A 20,387-nucleotide genomic window follows, 5' to 3' on the forward strand; every position below is an offset into this window, starting at 1 on the left:
TTTACCATGAAAGGAAAAATAAATTAAAATATAAAACAAAAAAGAACCTGTCAACTCAAGTCACGCAGAAAACATTCTGACATCTCCAATGCCAGGTACACAAGAAAGAAAAAACAGGAGGACAAATACAAAGAAATATATTACACTCATAAGTCAAATGTCACTGATTTTCTGTGAGAATAAAACCCATCCTTTCTCAAATATGTTTACATTTTTTGTTTTGTTTTTAATTTAAATTTTCCAGTGATGCAGAAAATTGGTTTTGTGAATGCCCTAAACCCTACTCTGGAAAGCTCTGCCAGTTCATGACTTGTGATAAAAATCCATGTGGAAACGGAGCTACATGTTTTCCAAAGTCCGGGCGAGATGCTGTTTGCCTTTGTCCATATGGAAGATCTGGCATCCTCTGCAGTGATGGTAAGAACTGTATGCTTCATCTTTCTTACAACAATGTTTTTATCATTCACAGAAGTTGTGGTAAGAAACAAGTTAAATACTTTGAAGACAAAACACTGTAAGTGACCACTTCCCCACTTTCATTGTTTCCTACCCAATGCCCAGTCCCAAGCAAAGAATGCCTGAGCTGAGCACCTGCTCTGCATGTTGTTTCATAAAACAGGAAGGGAGACAGAAAAATCACAAAATGATAGAAAATGTTGGAAAATACCTCCAAGATCATCTGGCCCAACTATACCCCTACCGATATCACCCACTAAACCATGTCCCTAAGCACCAGGTCCAACCTTTCCTTGAATACCTCCAGGGATGGCGACTCCACCACTTCCCTGGGCAAACCATTCCAATGCCTGACTGCTCTTTCTGAGAAGAAATGTCTCCTAATTTCCAACCTAAATTTCCCCTGGCACAATTTGAGGCCATTCCATCTAGCCCTGTTGCTAGTTATCTGCAAAAAGAGGCCAAACCCCAGCTCCCCACACTTTCCTTTCAGGTAACTGTAGAGAGCAAATTGGTTTCCCCTGAGCCTTCTCTTCCCCAGACTAAACAACCCCAGTTCCCTCAGTATCTCAGCCTGGAGTTGTGTTCTAGGCCCTTCACCAGCTTCAAAGCCCTTCTCTGGACATGCTCCAGGGCCTCATTGTCCTTCTGGTACTGAGGGGCCCATAACTGAGTAGACAAGCCAGGAAATACGGGTAGTGGCTGATGTTTTAGTAATTTGCCTTAGGAAAACCTGAGAAAAATATTTGACTGAGAACTTCTTTGGACAAAAAATTTTCTCCTGTAGTTTAATTTTGCTGTACTTAGGGAAGCATGACTTTGTACATGTTGTATATAAAAAGATTATATAAACAGTACTGTCTGGGTTATAAAGATACTACCAGGTGTTACAATGTGATGAATTTCTCAGGTCAGAAAGAACAAATTAAAAATGTAATGACAAGTAATGATTGACAGATCTGCATATAGAAAATAATTCCTGATTCTGAGCTGATTCAGAAGTGCATTTGAAATGCTTTTCAAAATTAATATGAGGTAATGTTCAGGTCAGATCAAAGGATTGCATTGTCTTTTTCATCATATCACAAATGTTTACCTCTTATTTAAAATGTCAATTAGAAGAAATTTCCATACTTTTCAGTAGAACTTTTAGGTTTTATCCATCATTTAATTTCACCCTGACACTTGATAGCCAATAGTAAGTGTGTAGATAAGTGTAGAAAATGTATTGGTATTTTTCTGTCTGGAGTATTGGGACTTCATGTGCTGGGGTTAGTGTATGGGTATCACTTAGCCCTTGATAGATTTCTTTTCTTCTACACACTTCTCTAATTGGTCTTTGAGCCCGTATAAATTTGATATACAACATCTTGCAACAAATGACTCCAGATGTACATGTGTAGCATGCGCAGAAGTACTGCCATGTATTTGCTTGCATGTGTCAATTGCAATGACACATTGCAATGCATCCAATGACCTTAATGTGTCAAGATTTGTGTCAGAACAGATCTTTTAAACTTGTTCCCTGTTTTGTGAATGTTCCCTGTTAACTTTATGCATGCCTTTCCTGATTTTAGGCATCCTCATTATAAGCCTCACAAAATGATTTCTAAAGAATCCAGACTGTTTCCTTAGTCTTGGTACACCAGCCAGGCTGTATCCAGACTGCCTACTCTGTTCCTTTTCAGTTCTACTGCATCCTTTTTAAGATGAGGGTCCAGAGGTGACCTCAATATTCAAGGTGTGATAATGCCACAGTGTTTGATATTTTTCTGTCAAAAGGACTATGTCTTTTTCTTAATCATTTCTTGTACTCTATTTCTTTTTATAAGTATGCTGAGGTTTTCACAAAACCACCTATTAAAACTCCTAAAACTCTTCTTCCTTTGCTGACAGCAAGTTCAGAGCACACCATTCTATGTGTCAGGCTAGGACTGTTTCTGTCATCTGCCTCAATTTACTAGGTTCTTCCACAACTCTTTGTAGTCAGCTGTCTCTAGTGTAAACTGAAAATACACAAATTCATGAGTTTGGTTAGACTACAAACCTAAAGCATATGAAAGCACAGAAAGGATGAAATTTTATTATGTGAAAAGGGAAAACTTTTTCTGGAGCATCACTATAAGAAAGAAAAATGGGGGAGAAAAAAATAACTTAGTAGGTCAGAGTATAAATCTTTTAGGGTGAATAAGTCTGCAACAAAAAATTATTGAAACATGAAAAATTATTCCACCAAGCTCTGTCTTAAGAGTTTAGAAGGAACAGAAATAAAGTAAGCACAGATACAAATCTTGTTAAGTTGCTCTGAAAGTTAAAATGAGCTGCAAAAGGTCTTTTGGTCACATAAACTAAAACTGAACAAAGAGGTGAGAAACACAATGCAGTGAATGCTGGGTACAGCCTTAGGAATAGTGCTAGCAAAACCAAAGCTATACATTTGGTGTGGCATTTGAAGATAATGATAGATTGCCTAATTACAATTGTGGAACAATATAAATTGCATTAGAAACAGAAGCCAACTTTAATTGTTTACTCTAACAAAATGAGTGGCCCAGATAATAAATTTATTAGAAAGAAATGGTCCATAAAATTTAAAGACTAGATGCATGCATATTTATTTTTCTCCTGTTCAAGACACAGAAATAACATTGTCTCTACTATTGAGATTAGTCACCAAATTCATGCTACTTTGTGTCTGAAACTGAAGAAAAGCTGTTTCTCCTAGCTATTTATCAAATAATTGATGGTCTTCATCAATGTTGATGAACCTATCATGTTTAAACCCTAGTATGTTTATTTGTCACTAGATATTATTTACAAAAGACAAAGTAAAAGGAACTCAAGATGTTGACAGAGCCACAAATGAGCCCACTGCTACAGGTCTTGCCTGTGTCAGAGTTTCAAGTGCTACCAGTTAAATTAAGTCACACTAAGAACAACATGAAACTTTACAGATATGTAAGAGAATATGATAATAAAACTGTTGTCACCATTGGGGGGGGGGGAGAGAAAAACTGGCATGTGTTAAAAATACATCATTTAATGTGGAACGCGCAGCATTCTAAAAGTGAGAAAACTATATGGCATTATACAAATGACAAACAAGGCAAAAACTTAAAGATGGAGGGTAACTTTTATTAGACTAACCTATATAATATGGAGAAGATAGACAAGCTCCTGGGGCTAACAAGCACTTTTCAGTCTCTGAAGGAGATGAAGCATACTGCAATCTAACCAGGCTGAGAACAATTGCTCTGTGTTTATCTTAGTTACATTATAATAGTTCAGAAATCAAGAAAAGCTTTCTAAAAGCATGTCCATTTTTCCAAATATAAAAATAGTAAGATGCATTATCTGTCACTACACATCTTTCCTTGCTTTTATCACTAGATGACCACGTTACTCTGACTGCACGTTGACCATTACATATTGAAATCTCTCTCATGAAGCCACATAGATAAGGTGTAATGGGTCAGTGGGTGGGAGGACGATAATATGGGAAGACATGAACACTAAATTGCAATTACATAAAATCACTAGGCTCCTTTCAAGCTTCTTAATATAAAGGTACCCAGCTCTACTCTCTATCACCAGTTTTAGAAGCACTTCACTGCTGTTTGTTGGGGAACTGGGCTGGATCCAGCAGCCTGGTAGAGGTGAGGCTGCTGCAGCTCCATGACCCAGGTCCAACCTGTACCAACGCACCGCACATGTTCCCAGCTGCATACGCACAAAGAGCACACATATACACCCCACATGGACATATATACCTGTCCAGCCACACAAACCACAGATGGACACTTAGAGCACTCACACAAAGAGAACACCAAAGGTCCCATCTTGCTCCCCAGTCTGGCTAAGCACAATGGAGGTCTGGTAGTGAGAATAAATAAAGAGATGGTACAAAATGGATCTCATCGGTGAGAATAAATAAAGAGATGGTACAAAATGGATCCTCTCAACAGCTGGGCTCACACCCTCAGTCTGCTCGGTAGCTGCCCATGGATCCCAGTCTCCCCAGTTGCTGGCATCTGGGTATACAAGCCTCCTCCCCCCCCCCAAGAGCTGGCTGGGACTTCCCTGTGGTCTCTCTTTTGGGGGAGATGCACCTGGATCCCACAATGTATCCCATGCCCCCAGGCAGCAATCCCCCTCAGTCCAAAAGCCACTCCAGCATCATGGTTGATGCCATGATTAGACACTGGGGCTGAGGCTCTCCTGGGACAGTCCAGACAGGGTGCCCCTTCCTCTGGAGCCTGATATGGTTTTCCACCTGCCTTTGGGCTCTGTGCATCTCTGGGCTTGTGGAGATGAGCCTGTGGTGGGCTGATGGCTCTTGTGATGGGCCACGGGTATCTGGGGTGGAGTGTTAATTGAGTTCCACCACCAGCTGGTGCCTCTGTGCTGCTTTCTGGGGTCACGGGCAAGCTTTTATGACATAACCTAAGACTATTGATTTCTGGTGTTAAAAGCCCTCATGAAAAAAAATGATGCCTGAAAGAGGATTGTAGTCACTGGAATAAAAAATGGAAAATATTTAGCAATTTACATCACCAATATACAATAATTTGGAACAGAGACGATGTCTGCATGAGCAGCTTGACTCAGTCTCTGAAGTAACTTAGTTTTTTTAAGCTGTACATGAAGGGATCTAGAGCATTTAAACCAAAACCAGTTATTGCTAGTAGATTTGTATAAAAGCAGCCAAAATTCAAGTCCTGGTCTGATAAATTTCCTTTTACATTTAATTTAGTAAAAACTGGCTTACACTGTGTTTCTTGCAGATTGTAAATGAAAGTGTCTGTATCTTCCTACTCTGGTGTTTAGGATCACACTGGTGAATGAAAGTGCTTGCAAATCTTACCATTTCGGACCAATGAACACACATTCTCCAACAGCGCTAAGAACATTTTTTTTCTGTGAAACTATTTTTAAAATACCTCCTATATATTTATTTTTTCTTACTTTCAAAAGTTGGTCAGGAAGATATATCAACAACTCATTATGGAAACAAATGAGGATTAGGTTAGAACTAGAATGGGCTGTCACCTGGAGAGATTTATCATTTCATAAGATCTGATCTAAATGAAAAATTGCAGTCCTTCCTCCACTCAAGGAGAAAGCCTGAGCTCAAACATGTCCATACTTCAACTCTTTTAAAATATAAGAGAATTCTAATTATAAAAATTTAAATATAAATGTGGCCAAATTACTAAGGTTAATATGAAATGCAAGTCAAGTATTTTCAGTTAGTCTAAACTATTAAAAATACTTGTCAAACTAAAGAGAGTTCACCATTCTTGTACATCAAAAAAAAAAAAAAACTTCAGTTGCTACGATCTCAGTCGCCAGCCTTTCCTTCTCTTTCTCTTTCTCTTTCTCTTTCTCTTTCTCTTTCTCTTTCTCTTTCTCTTTCTCTTTCTCTTTCTCTTTCTCTTTCTCTTTCTCTTTCTCTTTCTCTTTCTCTTTCTCTTTCTCTTTCTCTTTCTCTTTCTCTTTCTCTTTCTCTTTCTTTCTCTTTCTCTTTCATCTCTTTTCCTTTTCCTTTTCCAACACCTGCAGTCATGTACAATCTGGGGTCATTCCCTGGCTCATACAGGAACCTGATATGGTCTGTAAAATATGAGCTCCATATGTTTGAAATAAAGTAAGAAATTCAAATATAAAAAAAAATTAGAAACCATAAAGAGGAAATATCCAGGTGTCACTCTACTGCTGAGTTGTGATAGCCTCATAAATGCTCATGGAAAAACATGAAATACAAATGGTTCATTCACCAGGAATGGAAATGAACACCTGGAGTTCTCAACCCTTGATGTGGTTAATTATATATTACACAAGAAATTAGACCCTTCTGAAAAGCTGTTGGTCATAATAGGAAGCATTTTATGCTTCAGGAGTCAAGGGCAAGCACTTTGTATACTCAGAGATTAGTTTAAAAGAAAGAGAAGCATTTCAATGGAGTGCGCATTGCGAAGATGAGTAATTGCGTAAACTGCAGTCTTTTAGACCAAACTGCGGAGTTTATTTTAGTTTTGCTTTGTGAAGGTATAACTGTGACAAGATCAAATAGAATCCTAACTGTGACATTGTGTTTGATGAACACACACTGAAAAGGGCTGTGCCCAGCATGTATTCACAGCACTCTGTAAGTATGTTCATTGCAACACATTTCTGAGCAACATTTATGGTAATGTTTGCCAGTCCAGAGGGTCTGGCCTGTGTTTTCTGTAGGATGTATTCCCTCATGTATAAAATTCATTTCGAAGTGCTGAAGTGGGAATAGCCACTTGCTCCAAACTCTGTGGAGTGAAAATCAGCCTGCAAGTGAAGTGTTCTCTGCAGCTATGTTTGTCACACAATGTCACCTTCAGAGCTTTTTACATCTGCAGACTAAATTGTGCAGTTCAGTGACGATGGATGCCCAAGGGGAATTTCCTCAGATAAAAAAAAAATGCCTCACAAGGCTCTTGGTCAGTGGTAAGAGACTTTGGGGAATGTTGATCAGGATTTCTTTTCTCCTGTTCAAGTGAATTTATTTTCTGAATCATTATCTGGGCCTTAATTTCCCTCTTTCCTTCCCTCCAAAGTAAGGTATGTCATAAAAATTGTACAAAACACACATGCACACAGTCACACGCACACACTTGATGTCACTGCTCTGTTACCAGTTTTTCAGTTTCATCCTTGAGCAGTGAAATCAGTTTTGTATCAAATCTCAGCTTCCACTTAGAAGTGAAAAAATTACTACTCCATAGAGTTACAGAAATAAGCTAAGCTAATAGGGCCCATGGGCTCCATAACAATACCACATAACTATACCACTGATCCCACAAAACAGATAAAATGAATGCTTGAGATATTTTTCTTGGAGGGGAGCACACACCTGAATTTGCTGTTATGTGGATCACTAACTCCTCATACAATAGTCTTCCAGACATCGTGGGTCATCTAATACACCCTTGAACTCCCAGTTGGCACAGCTCCTCCCTGCAGCTCAGGCCACCCTTACCTTTACCTCCTTGCATTTCACAGAGCTTCTGGTAAGGAAAGTGGGTTGATTGTTAAAGAAAACCGTTTTTTATGTAGAATAAATATCAGCTTAATTTGCTCATCTCACCTCTCCTTCTCAAGTTTTGCTGTATTTGTTACCTGTTTGTACAACAAGCCTTCTCTCTCATTTCCACTGTTGGTCCCTGAGTACCTCCCTGTCCTCCCTAACCCTCTACTTCTTTCCAGGCACAAAGGACGGGGGAGTTGTAGCAGAAAGTTTGTCTTCCCTTCACCTGTCAGCCAGCAATCCCTGATTTGATACCTTGTAATGTAATGCCATGCACAGAAAGAGGTCCCTACCTCAGAGGTACCTGCACAGAGGTACCTTCCCTGTGCCAGAGGTCTGCATGCAAATTTGTATTTAAAATCGGCCATTGTGAATATATATTGATTTATAGAAATTGATTTGTAATTTGCTTTGCTTTGTTAAGCCAGCCACTTTCATTAGGAGCATAGCTTGTCAATTAAACACCTGTCCTTTTTGCTGCCTCCTTAGAAACATGATGAGTAAGAGCATGAACAGACCAGCAGCACTTAAAATGTTTTTGTAAACTCAGCAAAGGGAATATTTTTCTCTCTGTTCATTCATATTTCTATGCTCAGGAGCAAGATTTTGTTTACTAAAAGCTGTACTGCAAACCAGCAAAAGGAATGATGGCTGCAGAATTTCATGACAACAAAGGACACATTTCTGAAGACTTTTATACATCTTAGAAGGCTGGAAAATATGTTTACCAGTTATTCCCATTTCAATATTGTCTTCTCAAGTATGTGAGTTGTTTTTTAGGAGAATTGATTAATACTCATCCCCAAATGTATATGGCTGCTCATCCTGGAGCCAGGCACTCAGCTGATAACTGTTCAGAAATTGTCAATTATAATGTAAAGAATTGGCTTCTCTGATTGTAGTTCTACAGTCTGAAGTCTTCACCTCTTTTTTATCCCATTCATCTGTCTTGTTTTTTACAATGAATTGTAAAGCTGTGGTCGAAGATGTATTGGCAGTGAATGCTGAAAGGAACATTTATTTTAACTCATAACAGAAAATTCAAAGATAATGAAACCATTTTTCTCTTTCTTCCTTGTCACTTTATTCTCTCCTCTTTGTTAAGATTTTTTTCAAACTATACTTGCTTTTTTCACCTCCCACTTTTGTATTCACCTCTGATGTGATGTACAGTCCTAGGGAAGTAGGTAGCCAACCATATTTATATATTTATATAATGGGATAATTTGTCATTATTTGTTTGTGAGTCAATGGGACATATCATACCTTATTACCTGTTTGGTACTGGGAATGCAGAATAGGACAGTGATAAATGGCATAAGACTGACAGAGAGACACAGGATGGGATCAAGGACAAAAAAAGTTGATAAAAGGCTTCAAGTTCTCTGTCAGAGCTGTTTGTGTTTTAGGCACAGTTAATTTGGAGTGTGGCTTTGCATGGCTCATAAGAATAGCCTTTGGGACACAACTCTGTGCTTTATAACTTCATACTGTATACTGCAAAAGCAAAAGTGTGGGAATCTGGCTTGGATGGTGGCTAGGCAGGAAAAGGAAAATAACAATGGAGCCCAATGGAGACAGCTGTGCCCTCTGCTCTTCCTTCAGCAATAAGTCTTTTGAAAATAACATTTTGAAGGACTATTTCTCAAGGAAAAGAGGGCTTCAAGATTACACAATTTTCTACCTTGGCTCCATACATTTATAATAAAAAAGATAGAGAATAAAAGGAAAAGGTGGAGTTATATTACTTGATGTGAATTTACCATCTACTGTGTTTTTCATATAGTTGTGGGTTTTTTGTTTGTTGCATTTTTAAGTTAAAAATATGTAAGAGTATGGCAAAGTAGTCTGTTTTAAATTTAGACTAACGAAGGTCATTGTATGAAAGATATCTCAAAGACTGAACATTTTACACCAATACATATTTACCGTAACCTTTCAGGTTTTGATGTGATTGGATAAAGACCTGTTGATAAATAACACTTAGTGCAGAGAAGAATCATGATTTAAAATGTGGCATAAAACTGTAAGCAACCACCCAGAAACAGATAAAACATGGATAAGTATCTTCTGACAAGTTAGATTTATTAGATTAGCCTGAAATGCAAGCTTTTGACTCAGGATTAATTAACATATCTAAATACTTTTTACCCTTCAGAGATCACCATAGGGAGGACTGTTTATGAACACTTGCTGCGTGTACCTGCCTGCTAAAGATAGGGTAGTTAATTAGACACTGCAGCTCACTTTTAGTAGGTGTCAGAAACTGCTCCAACACTGTGGAGAAAACTGTGAGGAACTAAAACAAAATAACTTATAATGGTTTTCACAAAATATGCCTGTGAGCATAATGCTATGGTTTCCTTGTGTGGTATTTCTTCGTCTGGTGACTACATGCCTGATGTAAGTATAGGTCTATACAATAGTTGTGCACCACTTCAGGTAGCATTCAGGTACTGTGCACACAGGGGAGAGAACAGGCACGGAGGGGAGCAAGGGTGGGATGTGAAGGCTGTTTGACAAGTTCAGGTAGTCCTTCTACTACCCAACAATAAAGGAGGGTAGTCTAATCAGGGAGTTATTTGAAATTCCCCAAACTTGTCAGTGTGTCTGATTTCCTCATCCAGAGGAGAGGCCATGCCCTGCTGCCTGTTGGCCTCTCTGATAACCAGGGTTATGCAAATTTTACACTTAGCCCAATATTAATGAATTACTGGATTTACTGTCGTTTTGACCTGGGTATTTGTACTACAGATTTTTGTTTGTTTCTGTGCTGCTATTCTGAGATAAATTGTTTATCCTAAAAGCCATTGGTTGGTGGTGTCTGTTATTGTATCCAGAAGCTCTAGCACAGCAGGGATGCCTTAAGCGCCTACATGCTGGATATGTTATTGAGAGTACTTCACAGCCCCAGAAAAATGCACGGTTACACTCAGAACTGGGCAAAAAGGCCATAAAGGGATTTAATTATCATAGAATCATTATGGTTGGAAAAGACCTCTGAGATCATCTAGTCCAACCTTTAACCTAGTACTGACAAGATGATGAAAGGAGATGTTCATGTAGCCAAAAGATGCAAATTAAGAAAATTATATCTTGTCAGGGATTTTGAAAGGTGCTGGGCTCAGACACCCAGGGTAAGAAACTGAAAAGCTCAATATGCAAAGAATGCTTAGTGGCTGTGCTCTAGCCTGGTGTTTAGACATCTATACTCAGTTCTTCAGTCCACTTCAGCCATTGTGTGTCACTTTGAACACATAATTTAGTTTCTGAGTGTCCTACAGTTCCAATTCTTTAAAACCAGAGGGGGAAAAAAAAAAAGTTTCCTTATTTCACAGAGAACTACTTCAGAATTTCTCAATCATTCATCATTCAGTTTTACGATAATAGGTACCAAAAACAAAGGAGATGCGGGCTGGGAGGTAGTTGCAGGATACAGAGAAGGTAGTCTTCATCCCACCTAACTTTAGAGGTCTATAATACTCTTCTCTGACTTACTGCCCAAGGCTGTTTATGTGCTTGGTGGGGTCAAATTAGCATTTTAGAATGCTATTCACCTGACCTACTTAAGTGATGTTTTTTAGATGAAAGAAACTGCATCCTAAGTGTGCTTAATGTTTCTACCAACAAAACATACAACCTGGGGTAGCCAGCTGTTACGTGGACATCTGTAGCGTAGATGCCCTCAAGTGGTCAGATCACTGCCACCCATGGTGTACTTGTGCACATTGCTTCTAACAGGTGGGAGGCTTAGGACCTAGATGTCCCTTTCCTATTGTAAATAAATATTAAATAAAATAGAAGTAGGCAAGTAATACTGTGAAATTAAAAAAGTATAACAAATATTAAATGCCAATGATTTATTTTTTATTGTGACAAAGAAACAATTATTACATACCAGATTTATTATTTGTTTATTTATTTTTGTAAGAGTGCATAAGTTATGATGCCATGTAAGCCTTCTCTTTATGAAGAACATGAAAGTAAAGTTCAATTCTTATACTCAAGTAGTGGGTACCCAAAGTGTAGGTAAAATTGCAGTGTAGTTAAGGTCTGAACCAGAATGTTTATCGTGATTTGGATTGAAGAAAGAGCTCCCATCTTCTTCCCCTGAATAGATGTTTGTTCAGGGTACATCCATGTTAAAGGTCATGGATGTAAGCCATTCATTAAAGGTCCTGTCAGAAATAGCTGTCCTGCCTTCAAGAACTCTTAAGTAATGTGTCACATTGACATTCTCTGATACATCTGCTTTGGTGTGGTCTTCCCCCTTTGCACAGTGTTTTTTCAAAACATGTCACTTCTATCGAGGTGTTTCTAACTTGACTATCACTGAGGCATCCATTAAACTTTGAACTGATATTTCTAAGAAGTATTTTAAACCTATTTGACAATGTCTGTCAAGGTTTTGACATTTGATGGCACATGGGTTGTAATTCTTGTTTAAATTACCAAAGAGATATGATATGTTCTTTGTTGTGAGTAAGATGTTTGAAAGAAAGGGAGGAAGGGAGGAAAGGAGGGAGGGAGGGAGGGAGGGAGGGAGGAAGGAAGGAAAGAAGGAAGGAAGGAAGGAAGGAAGGAAGGAAGGAAGGAAGGAAGGAAGGAAGGAAGGAAGGAAGGAAGGAAGGAAGGAAGGAAGGAAGGAAAGAAAAGAAAGAAGAAAGAAAGAAGAAAGAAAGAAAGAAAGAAAGAAAGAAAGAAAGAAAGAAAGAAAGAAAGAAAGAAAGAAAGAAAGAAAGAAAAGAAAGAAAGAAAAGAAAAGAAGAAAGAAAGAAAGAAAGAAAGAAAGAAAGAAAGAAAGAAAGAAAGAAAGAAAGAAAGAAAGAAAAAAGAAAGAAAGAAAGAAAGAAGAAAGAAAGAAAGAAAGAAAGAAAGAAGAAAGAAAGAAAGAAAGAAAGAAGAAAGAAAGAAAGTTAGTTCATGTTAAAGGAGCAATCTGTCATAGCTTCCTGAGAAGAAAAAAATGGAGAACTTGATCTGTCCTCAGCCACGTGGAGGTAGTCTGAGGAAATACTAGTGGACTGCAGCCAACACCAGATTTAAATATGAGAGTTGTGTTTCTTCTTCAAATTCACATGACTCATAAAGATCTAAGACCTGAGGTTATGTTCAATGAGACTATGTTGAGAAGAACAAAATCGTTGCCAGTTTTGTTGTAATTAGGACAAAACAACCATTTCATATGGAAATTTCCTGGCTCCTGTTTGAAATCACAGAACAAGGCATAATGTGAAGTAGTGCTTAATAAATGGGACAGTACACACTGTTTTTCTGCAGACTTGAATTTTGTGCCATAAAAGGTTTTCTGTGGCTACATCTGCACCTTTTGTCAGGTTCAGATAATAAAGTAATCAGTGTCAATGTGGCAAATTTCCCAGGTTGCAAATTTAGAAGTAGATTCCACAAACTAGAGGTGGTGATATAATTTGCACAATTACATTTGACTGTTTCTCCCAAACTGTAAGTATTTTGGGCTAGATGTTTAAAGCTATTTAGGCTAACGTAGATTTACTTGGGGAAGATTATAATTCTTGACCAGGATTTCCCAATCTGGTTTATACATGGTGCTCCTATGCATTTCTTCCTCCCCCAATCCGTCCTACCGCCATCATTAGTAAAGCTAGATCCAGCCACATTTGGTGCTCGTATCAGTTGTGTATTAGTGTTCAAATCTTTAAAATCTAGCCCCACACTCAGCCTTCCAGGATTAAGCTCAGCTATTCTGCCTTTCTATCCTGTTTTTCACTAAATCATACTGTCAATATGAGCATTATGTTATCTTTGCTCTGGGCGCTGACCGCAACAATTGACAGCAGCCTGGATATTTGGCTCCAGCAGGAAGTCCCTGATGCCATGTAGGCACTTGAACCAGAACTCTACCAACTGTTTACCAGTACAGATATATGTGTACAGACTTGATTTTATTTGCATTTTATCTGCTTTTTTAATTCTACCATTTTTTACCATATAAAGTATAAACTTCTGCATCACAAAACTGGTAGGTTTTTTAATGAAATTGTAACTTTCACTGCTTTTGAGGAAGCAGCAGCTGGCAAACTATTTTATAAAGCTGCATGCTTTGTTTGGTCAATGCCCAACAAGTTTTTATTAAATTGATCCTTAATAATAATAATAACGTTAAATAACTTGTCCGTACTGTAAAGTTACGTTTTATATTCCAAATTCGTGGATATTCAAAAATTTCAAAGGGTATAGGAAATAGTGTGAAACAATATAATTCATATAGGTCCTATTCACAGCACTGTAAACTCATCATATTATGATGATTATTTCTATTACTTCTCCACATATGAAGAATTACTATTCCTTAACTGATTCAGTATATCCCTGTACTTATTTTCACTGGGATGTGTGTAGGATGGCATTTCTTTAACAGGAGAATTTCTTTGTGTGTTTTCTTTTGTCTGTCTGAGCTCTGAGTAAATATTGCAGTGTATTTCAGTTTATAACAATACTATGTAGAGACCAGGAGATGGCAGTAGTTGCCAGTAATTTAGTTGTAAAAGTAGGACTGTGTAAAATTAAAGGAAAAATTGAGCTATGTCTGCATGTATGTAAAATATTACAGCATATCAATTTATTGGTATTATTTATTATGTTTTAATTTTAGAACAGACTATTAAATACAAATTGCAAATATGTATGTTAAGGAATTTGCCCTAACACTGAATTTCTGTTTCTTTTAAACAGTTATTAGTATTAGCCAGCCCAGTTTCAGTGGCACAGATGCTTTTGGCTATACTTCATTCCTAGCTTATTCTACAATCCCAAATATCACCTTCTACTATGAATTCCGCTTGAAATTTCAGTTGGTAAATCACCACTCAGCTTTACAAGATAACCTGATATTTTTCACTGGACAAAAGGGCCAAGGTAAGCTTTATTATTGTTACATATTCTTACAGACTTTAGAATATTCATCAAGCAAGTAGGGAGAAAATATACACAGCTTTTTCTTGATTCTTTTCATGATATAATTTCATTAGGAAGAAAATAATCTCTTCAATACTTTATAGCTTTGTAAACACAGTTAACAATCAGGGTTTTGGTGGTGGTGGTAGTAGTTTTTTTATTGTTCTTTTTTTCTTCTTCCATAGAGAAGAAGTGTAACTTAACTTTAATTACTGGAAACAGTTAATCTGATGCTCGAGGTAGCAGATTTCTGAACAAAATATATAGAAACTAAAAGATTAAGATTGTCTTTTCAGTCACAAACATTTAATTGTTGATTACATTTATTTATCAATTACATTATTGATTACATTGATTTGGTGGCCATTTTTGAAAATGCTGCCTCAAATCTTCTAACATGGACTCTCACTTTATTGGAAAATCAGTTCATCTGTCTGACATGTCACAGCCACCCTGTCATTTTTTCTTCCTGTGTCCTCAAACAACCTGCCAGAGGAACGGCCATGAATTGCTGCTGTTATCACAGTGGCTGCACTTCCATGGTCCACAGGACTGAAATACAGCCCTGTGGCAGTGAGAATTGGACTCTGTGTTCTTTATGTAAAATACTAGACCCTAACCTTGACATCCCTCAATGCAAGTTAACCCAAGGTAGCTATAAGTTCTGCTGGAATCTGTACAGCAAGGTATTCAACTTGGTCTCAATAACACAGCTGAGAAGTGGGTTATATATATCTGTTTACAATGCATGGACTAAGATTTTAACAACGTTTTACGTATATCTGCACAGCAGCCCACTGTAGTAGGCTGACACAGCCTCAGCACTGAAATGGGGTAAAATATTACTATTTGTGTTTTGTCCATTTTAGCATCACTGTCTAAACAGGACCCGCAATACTGATGAAAGTTAGAAAAAACATTAATAAACTGTTAATGCAGATATTCAGTAGTCAGGGCAGAAACTACTTAATAGATCATTGGAAACATATTACTTATCTTTACCATAGCTGTTTCTGCAATTTGAATTAAGTTTTGGATTTAGAGCTGATGCATATTGTTGAAGCCTATAAGGGAGGTTTGGTGATGTGCCTTTTTGCCTAATTTACATACACATTGCACAAAATTACTCCAGTATATCACAGCAATAAGATACGGGGTGTCCTCAATTTACTGCGTTAATTCATTTGGGGCTTTTTTTAGTCTTGTTTTCTGTTGTTTCTTAATAACTGAAGTTCCTGTACATTCTGTGGCAGACAGCGGAGTTAGCCCATTGCAATGCAAACTAACACATCAGCTCAGGTTGGCTTGGCAGTTTACATATCTGTGATGTAATTAAGCTGGTTACTTTTCATTTGGGAAGATCCTGTCAGATGTAGTTAGTGCAGCTCTGTTGATCAACTGGACTTCACTGTGCCATGATACCTTGGCACAGCACATGGACAAACAACCACAAGCTGATTTACTTAATTTATTGAGTTGGTTATCCAAATTAGCTTAATACAAATATTAAACCACTGGAAGTTTATTAAATACAAAACTTTGCTTTGCCTCTTTGTGTGAATCTGGCTTTTCTATTTTCCTTTTTTTTTTTTTTCTCCTTTTTTTTTTTTTTTCCCCAAAAATTTAGTGAAAATTTAGGGTGGTGCTGCTAACTGAATTATATTGAACAACATTTTGATTACATCCAAGTCCACCACTGGTGCCACATTTACTTCCATAACATTCCCTGGTTTATTCCCTGGCAGCTTTTCCTTTCACTTACTAATTATTTATTGTTGCAGATAGAGGAAATTTTGTCTTTTTCAGCTAACCAATTAGAGATGGTACATGGAGTCATCATTGCCAAAACGTTTCCATCCAGTCATTCAGAAAGCAGTTTTCAGAAACTAGTGTCCCCATTATTAAATTTTAATAGTAATAAAAAATAAAACTCTTGTAATACAAACACAAAAGAACACTCCTTTCAATGACAAAAACAAACCACAGCATTTATACATGTTTCTGCAACCTTGGGAACAGAATTTCAAACTGTCAGTACAGAAATTGTAGGAAACATAACTAAATTATAACCATTTGTCCACTGCCTTTACTCAGAATAGAAAAAACTGCAAATATAAAATTAACAGCATCAATGGTGAAAAATAACCTGAATTTCTTTTTGAGCTACATTAATCAAAACAGAATGCAATAAATAAATACATAAATAAATTGCTTGCATATAATACAGATCCAAACAACTGAATCAATTTCTTTGCACTGAAGTCTGTTTCCAAAAGGCCTGCCTGCAAGATGTACCCTGTAGTGTCAAAGTTATTGTGAAGTACAGTCCTTGAAGACATATTTAGCTGAACTGAGTTCAAAAAGGATTATTATTGGCTCTTCCATGGTGTCATTTTTATTAACCGGAATACTAGCATTCTGGGCTTATTATGTAGTTGTCAAGTGGAAACTTGTCTTTTTGTTATTCAGCATCTATTTTTTTCATGAACACTACCACCCAGTAACAATACATTCCTGCACCTCTGTGTCAGATCGGGGTGGGCAGCAGCTCACCAGCTGTCAGCAAGACCGGGAAGCAATGAGGTGTCAGGTGAACTGCTCTATAGCAGTTATATTAATTTTCTTCTTAGTTCAAATGGCTGGGGAGATCAAGTAACTCCCATTCTCATTACCAGAAAGCAGCACTTTCTGCCAAGTGAAATTTGCCTACTTCACTGGGAGGAGATGCTGTTGTTCCAACAATTTATTTTTATCAAATATCAAACAATAATGCTCTCACTATGAGGAGTATGAGATTTTTCGCAGCCTGTAATCTTGCTGTAAGGAAGCATTTTTAATATTCTGTGTTCCCTTTTCTCCATTTCATCCCATTTCTCTTAGCATTCTCTTGCAGAATCCCACTTAACTTCCCTCTCCTGTCAACCCTGCCTAGATCATCTACACAGACACAAAACAAGGATGGGATCATTCTTCATTTCCAGACTCTGACCGGCTTCTTTGTTCTTTTATTCTGTTAATATTTCTGGATTACTATCCCCAACTCAGTTTTCATCTCACATTAATTCCCGTATTATATTTGAACTGAATTAATGTTGTGTCTAACCTCTTGTGAAGTATGATCAAATGATGTCTGATACACAGGTGCCCAACATCTTCTCCCTCTTACCCTACAAAGTGGGTTAAAAAAAAAAACAAAGTGGGGTAAGTCACCCTAGCTCTAATATCTCACCTAACTTAATGCTGAACCTCTCACAACAGTCAGACTAACCATCCTCTGGATTTCTCCCTGTCATAGAGGACACGTCCCCTGCTTTTCATCTCAGGTCTGTGTCTGACCCCTGGCTTGGGCTACAATTCTAGAAAAAAATCTCCCACTCCCACAGGCTGAGCCAGAAGTTGTCACTCTGTACGTCCATGAGGTGTCCATGGCAAAGTGTTGGTGGCCTCAGAAGTTTTCTTGCTCCTGTTCTTGTCACCCTCCCACCTCCCATCCCACTGAGAAGAGTGAGTGAGCAGATGGATGGAAGCATGGCTGTTAGCTGAGACTAGCCTACCTCAGCATGAAATATGGTTGATTTGATACCTTTCATCCTCACTGGGTTTTTGTTTTGTCCATGATATTTCTGACCAGTGCCATTAGTGTAAAACCTCCTTAAAAAAACTAACAATTTACCCAAAACAAAATAATTTTAGAGAGATAAATCTAAAGAAGCTATCAATATCAGGAAAAAAAATATGTATTTTAGATTAGTCATAGATTTTAAGACTTTACTGACTTCTTACATCTCTTCCTACCCTAAGTAATAATATTGCTACATTTCTGTTCATAGTTAAATAAGCTTATGTCCTTGTGGAAGTTAAGAGCTTATCTCTTGCATGTTTAAGAGGGGTTACTAAAAAGAATCCTAAAAAGGAAATTCCAATTACATAACACTATTAAATTTAAACTCGACTTTTTTTTTTCCCCCCTGAGGTTATACAAAGTAATTACAGTATTATATTTACCTTAGAATGTTTAGATGATGTAGTAATTTCACATCCGTCATGATGCCCAATATTCCTCTGTAAATTTCTTTACAACTTTCAGATATTTTTTTTGTTCTGTCACCTTTGTAAATATAATTAGATATTAAAATCTGATTATTGACACTCTTCCACTCACAGCAGTCCAGTGTTTTTTCAGACATTGCTCTACTGAAAGAGAAGCACACACAGAAAGAGCATATTTCCTCTATGTCTATTCACAACCTCTGCTGCAGTCTGTGACCATAAATGAATGGGTTTTGTCAAATTTTCCGCATAACGCAGTAAAAAGTACAGTGCCAAAAAAAAAGCCTCGTTTGTAGATAATGATGTTTACTGTCACCTTTCAGGTTTATCTCTTCAGGAATGTGCACATCTTGGAATTTTCTCACTTGAGGGACCACCCAGTTCTCCCTTTGATTTCACCATAGCTGCAGCCAGCAATGATTCCTGCTTTGGAGTTAAACTGTAAGAGGTAGTTCAGGAGGGGACCTTTAACTGTGAAGCTCACTATGTCCCTTTAAAATATTGTTCCTTTGAAGAATTTCTGCTAGTGATAGCATATATTGACCTAAATGTAAATAAATTAATTTCTGTGCTGCAGATTTACAAAGAAATTAAATTGAAAGTTCTAAGAAAAATTCAGAAAATTGAGATGTGAATATTCTGACCAGAGAAACTTCAGTAATAAATACTCTGGAGTTAACAACAGATACAGAAGAAGAAAGAGTGGGGAATTTTGAGCGATGTGTGGACCCCTTCCTTGCACCCTTCCACACAAACCACAAACTACTGCTACAAACTGCTGCCTCCATTAGCTGTGTTTTACACCTGGCTCTTACAAAGGTCTCTCCCAAGCACCAGCTAAGTGCTAAGCACCAGTGTTTGGCAATCCCTAACCAGGGGTAGCTGTAGTAAAGTTTTTGGATGTTTCAGGGTCATGGGCAGCTGGCCGAGCTTGTTAGAAGCTGCTTGAGCTTCCCCAGGCTCATAACCCTATGGTTTCCATTACCTTGTCCTAACCTCATAGTAGCAGTTACCCTCAGGTTTTGAGGCTGTTGGTTATTGCTGTTTCAAAAGAAAAGTATTTATCGTGAAAGTGTATTGGGATAGAATTAAGCCATGGCCTCTGTAACTTGGAATTTCAATTTGTTTTGTTTGTATTTTTAAGTATGACTTAGACTTTGGAAGAGGTTGAGAATCTATTAATACTGCAGGCAGAAGAACAGCAACAACTACTAAACCCACCAGGCTCAACAGGATTTGTGGATGTAACTAGCCTACCCTACAGAAACTAACTAACTAACTAACTAACTAACTAAATAAATAGATCTTCCTTCAAAAAAAAGCTATAATTATTTTACAAATCTCTGAAGTTTCTCTTTTAAATCCACAATAATGGAATTTGTGACATAAACTGAACAATGGATGTTAAAAACAGATTCAAAATTTAAAACCTTTCTAGCTAGAATTTTCCTAAACTGATGTATTTTCCGTGGATTTGAAAAATATTTTATGCTGCAGTATTCACTGAATCCTGGAAGAAGTAGCTATTCTAATTTTGTCTTTCCAGGTCTGAATGGAGATGATTTTCTGGTGTTAGGCCTCCATGATGGCAGAGTAGTATATAGCTACAATTTAGGTTCTGGCACAGCAACAATCATTAGTAAACCACTTGATCTGACACTCAAAATTCACGTCATCCATCTTGGCAGATACCACCAGAAAGGCTGGCTGAAGGTAAAAATATATGTATATATATTTATTTTAGAAGGATAGACTTTTAGATTGTAGAGTTCTCCCCCCATACACCCCTCCATTCAATATGAAAATCTTTAAAATGACTGTTTTATATTTCCCTGTTATGTTTGGAGGGCTCTCCTCTTTAGGCTTTCCCAGGTAAGGTAGAATG

The 20,387-nt window shown here is 37.5% G+C and overlaps 1 protein-coding gene across 1 annotated transcript in view; it reads left to right on the top strand.

The window, feature by feature from the left end:
* The window catches only part of EYS (eyes shut homolog), an 836,985-nt gene that overhangs the window by 770,914 nt on the left and 45,684 nt on the right, over window positions 1–20,387 (top strand). The window contains exons 40-42 of the mRNA XM_032185496.1: window positions 245–417; window positions 14,231–14,413; window positions 20,049–20,215. Coding sequence (XP_032041387.1) covers window positions 245–417; window positions 14,231–14,413; window positions 20,049–20,215 — 523 coding nt within the window. The remainder of the gene's footprint in view (window positions 1–244; window positions 418–14,230; window positions 14,414–20,048; window positions 20,216–20,387) is intronic.

The sequence above is a fragment of the Aythya fuligula genome, chromosome 3 (assembly GCF_009819795.1).
Source record: "Aythya fuligula isolate bAytFul2 chromosome 3, bAytFul2.pri, whole genome shotgun sequence".
In the NCBI taxonomy this organism is placed as follows: domain Eukaryota; kingdom Metazoa; phylum Chordata; class Aves; order Anseriformes; family Anatidae; genus Aythya; species Aythya fuligula.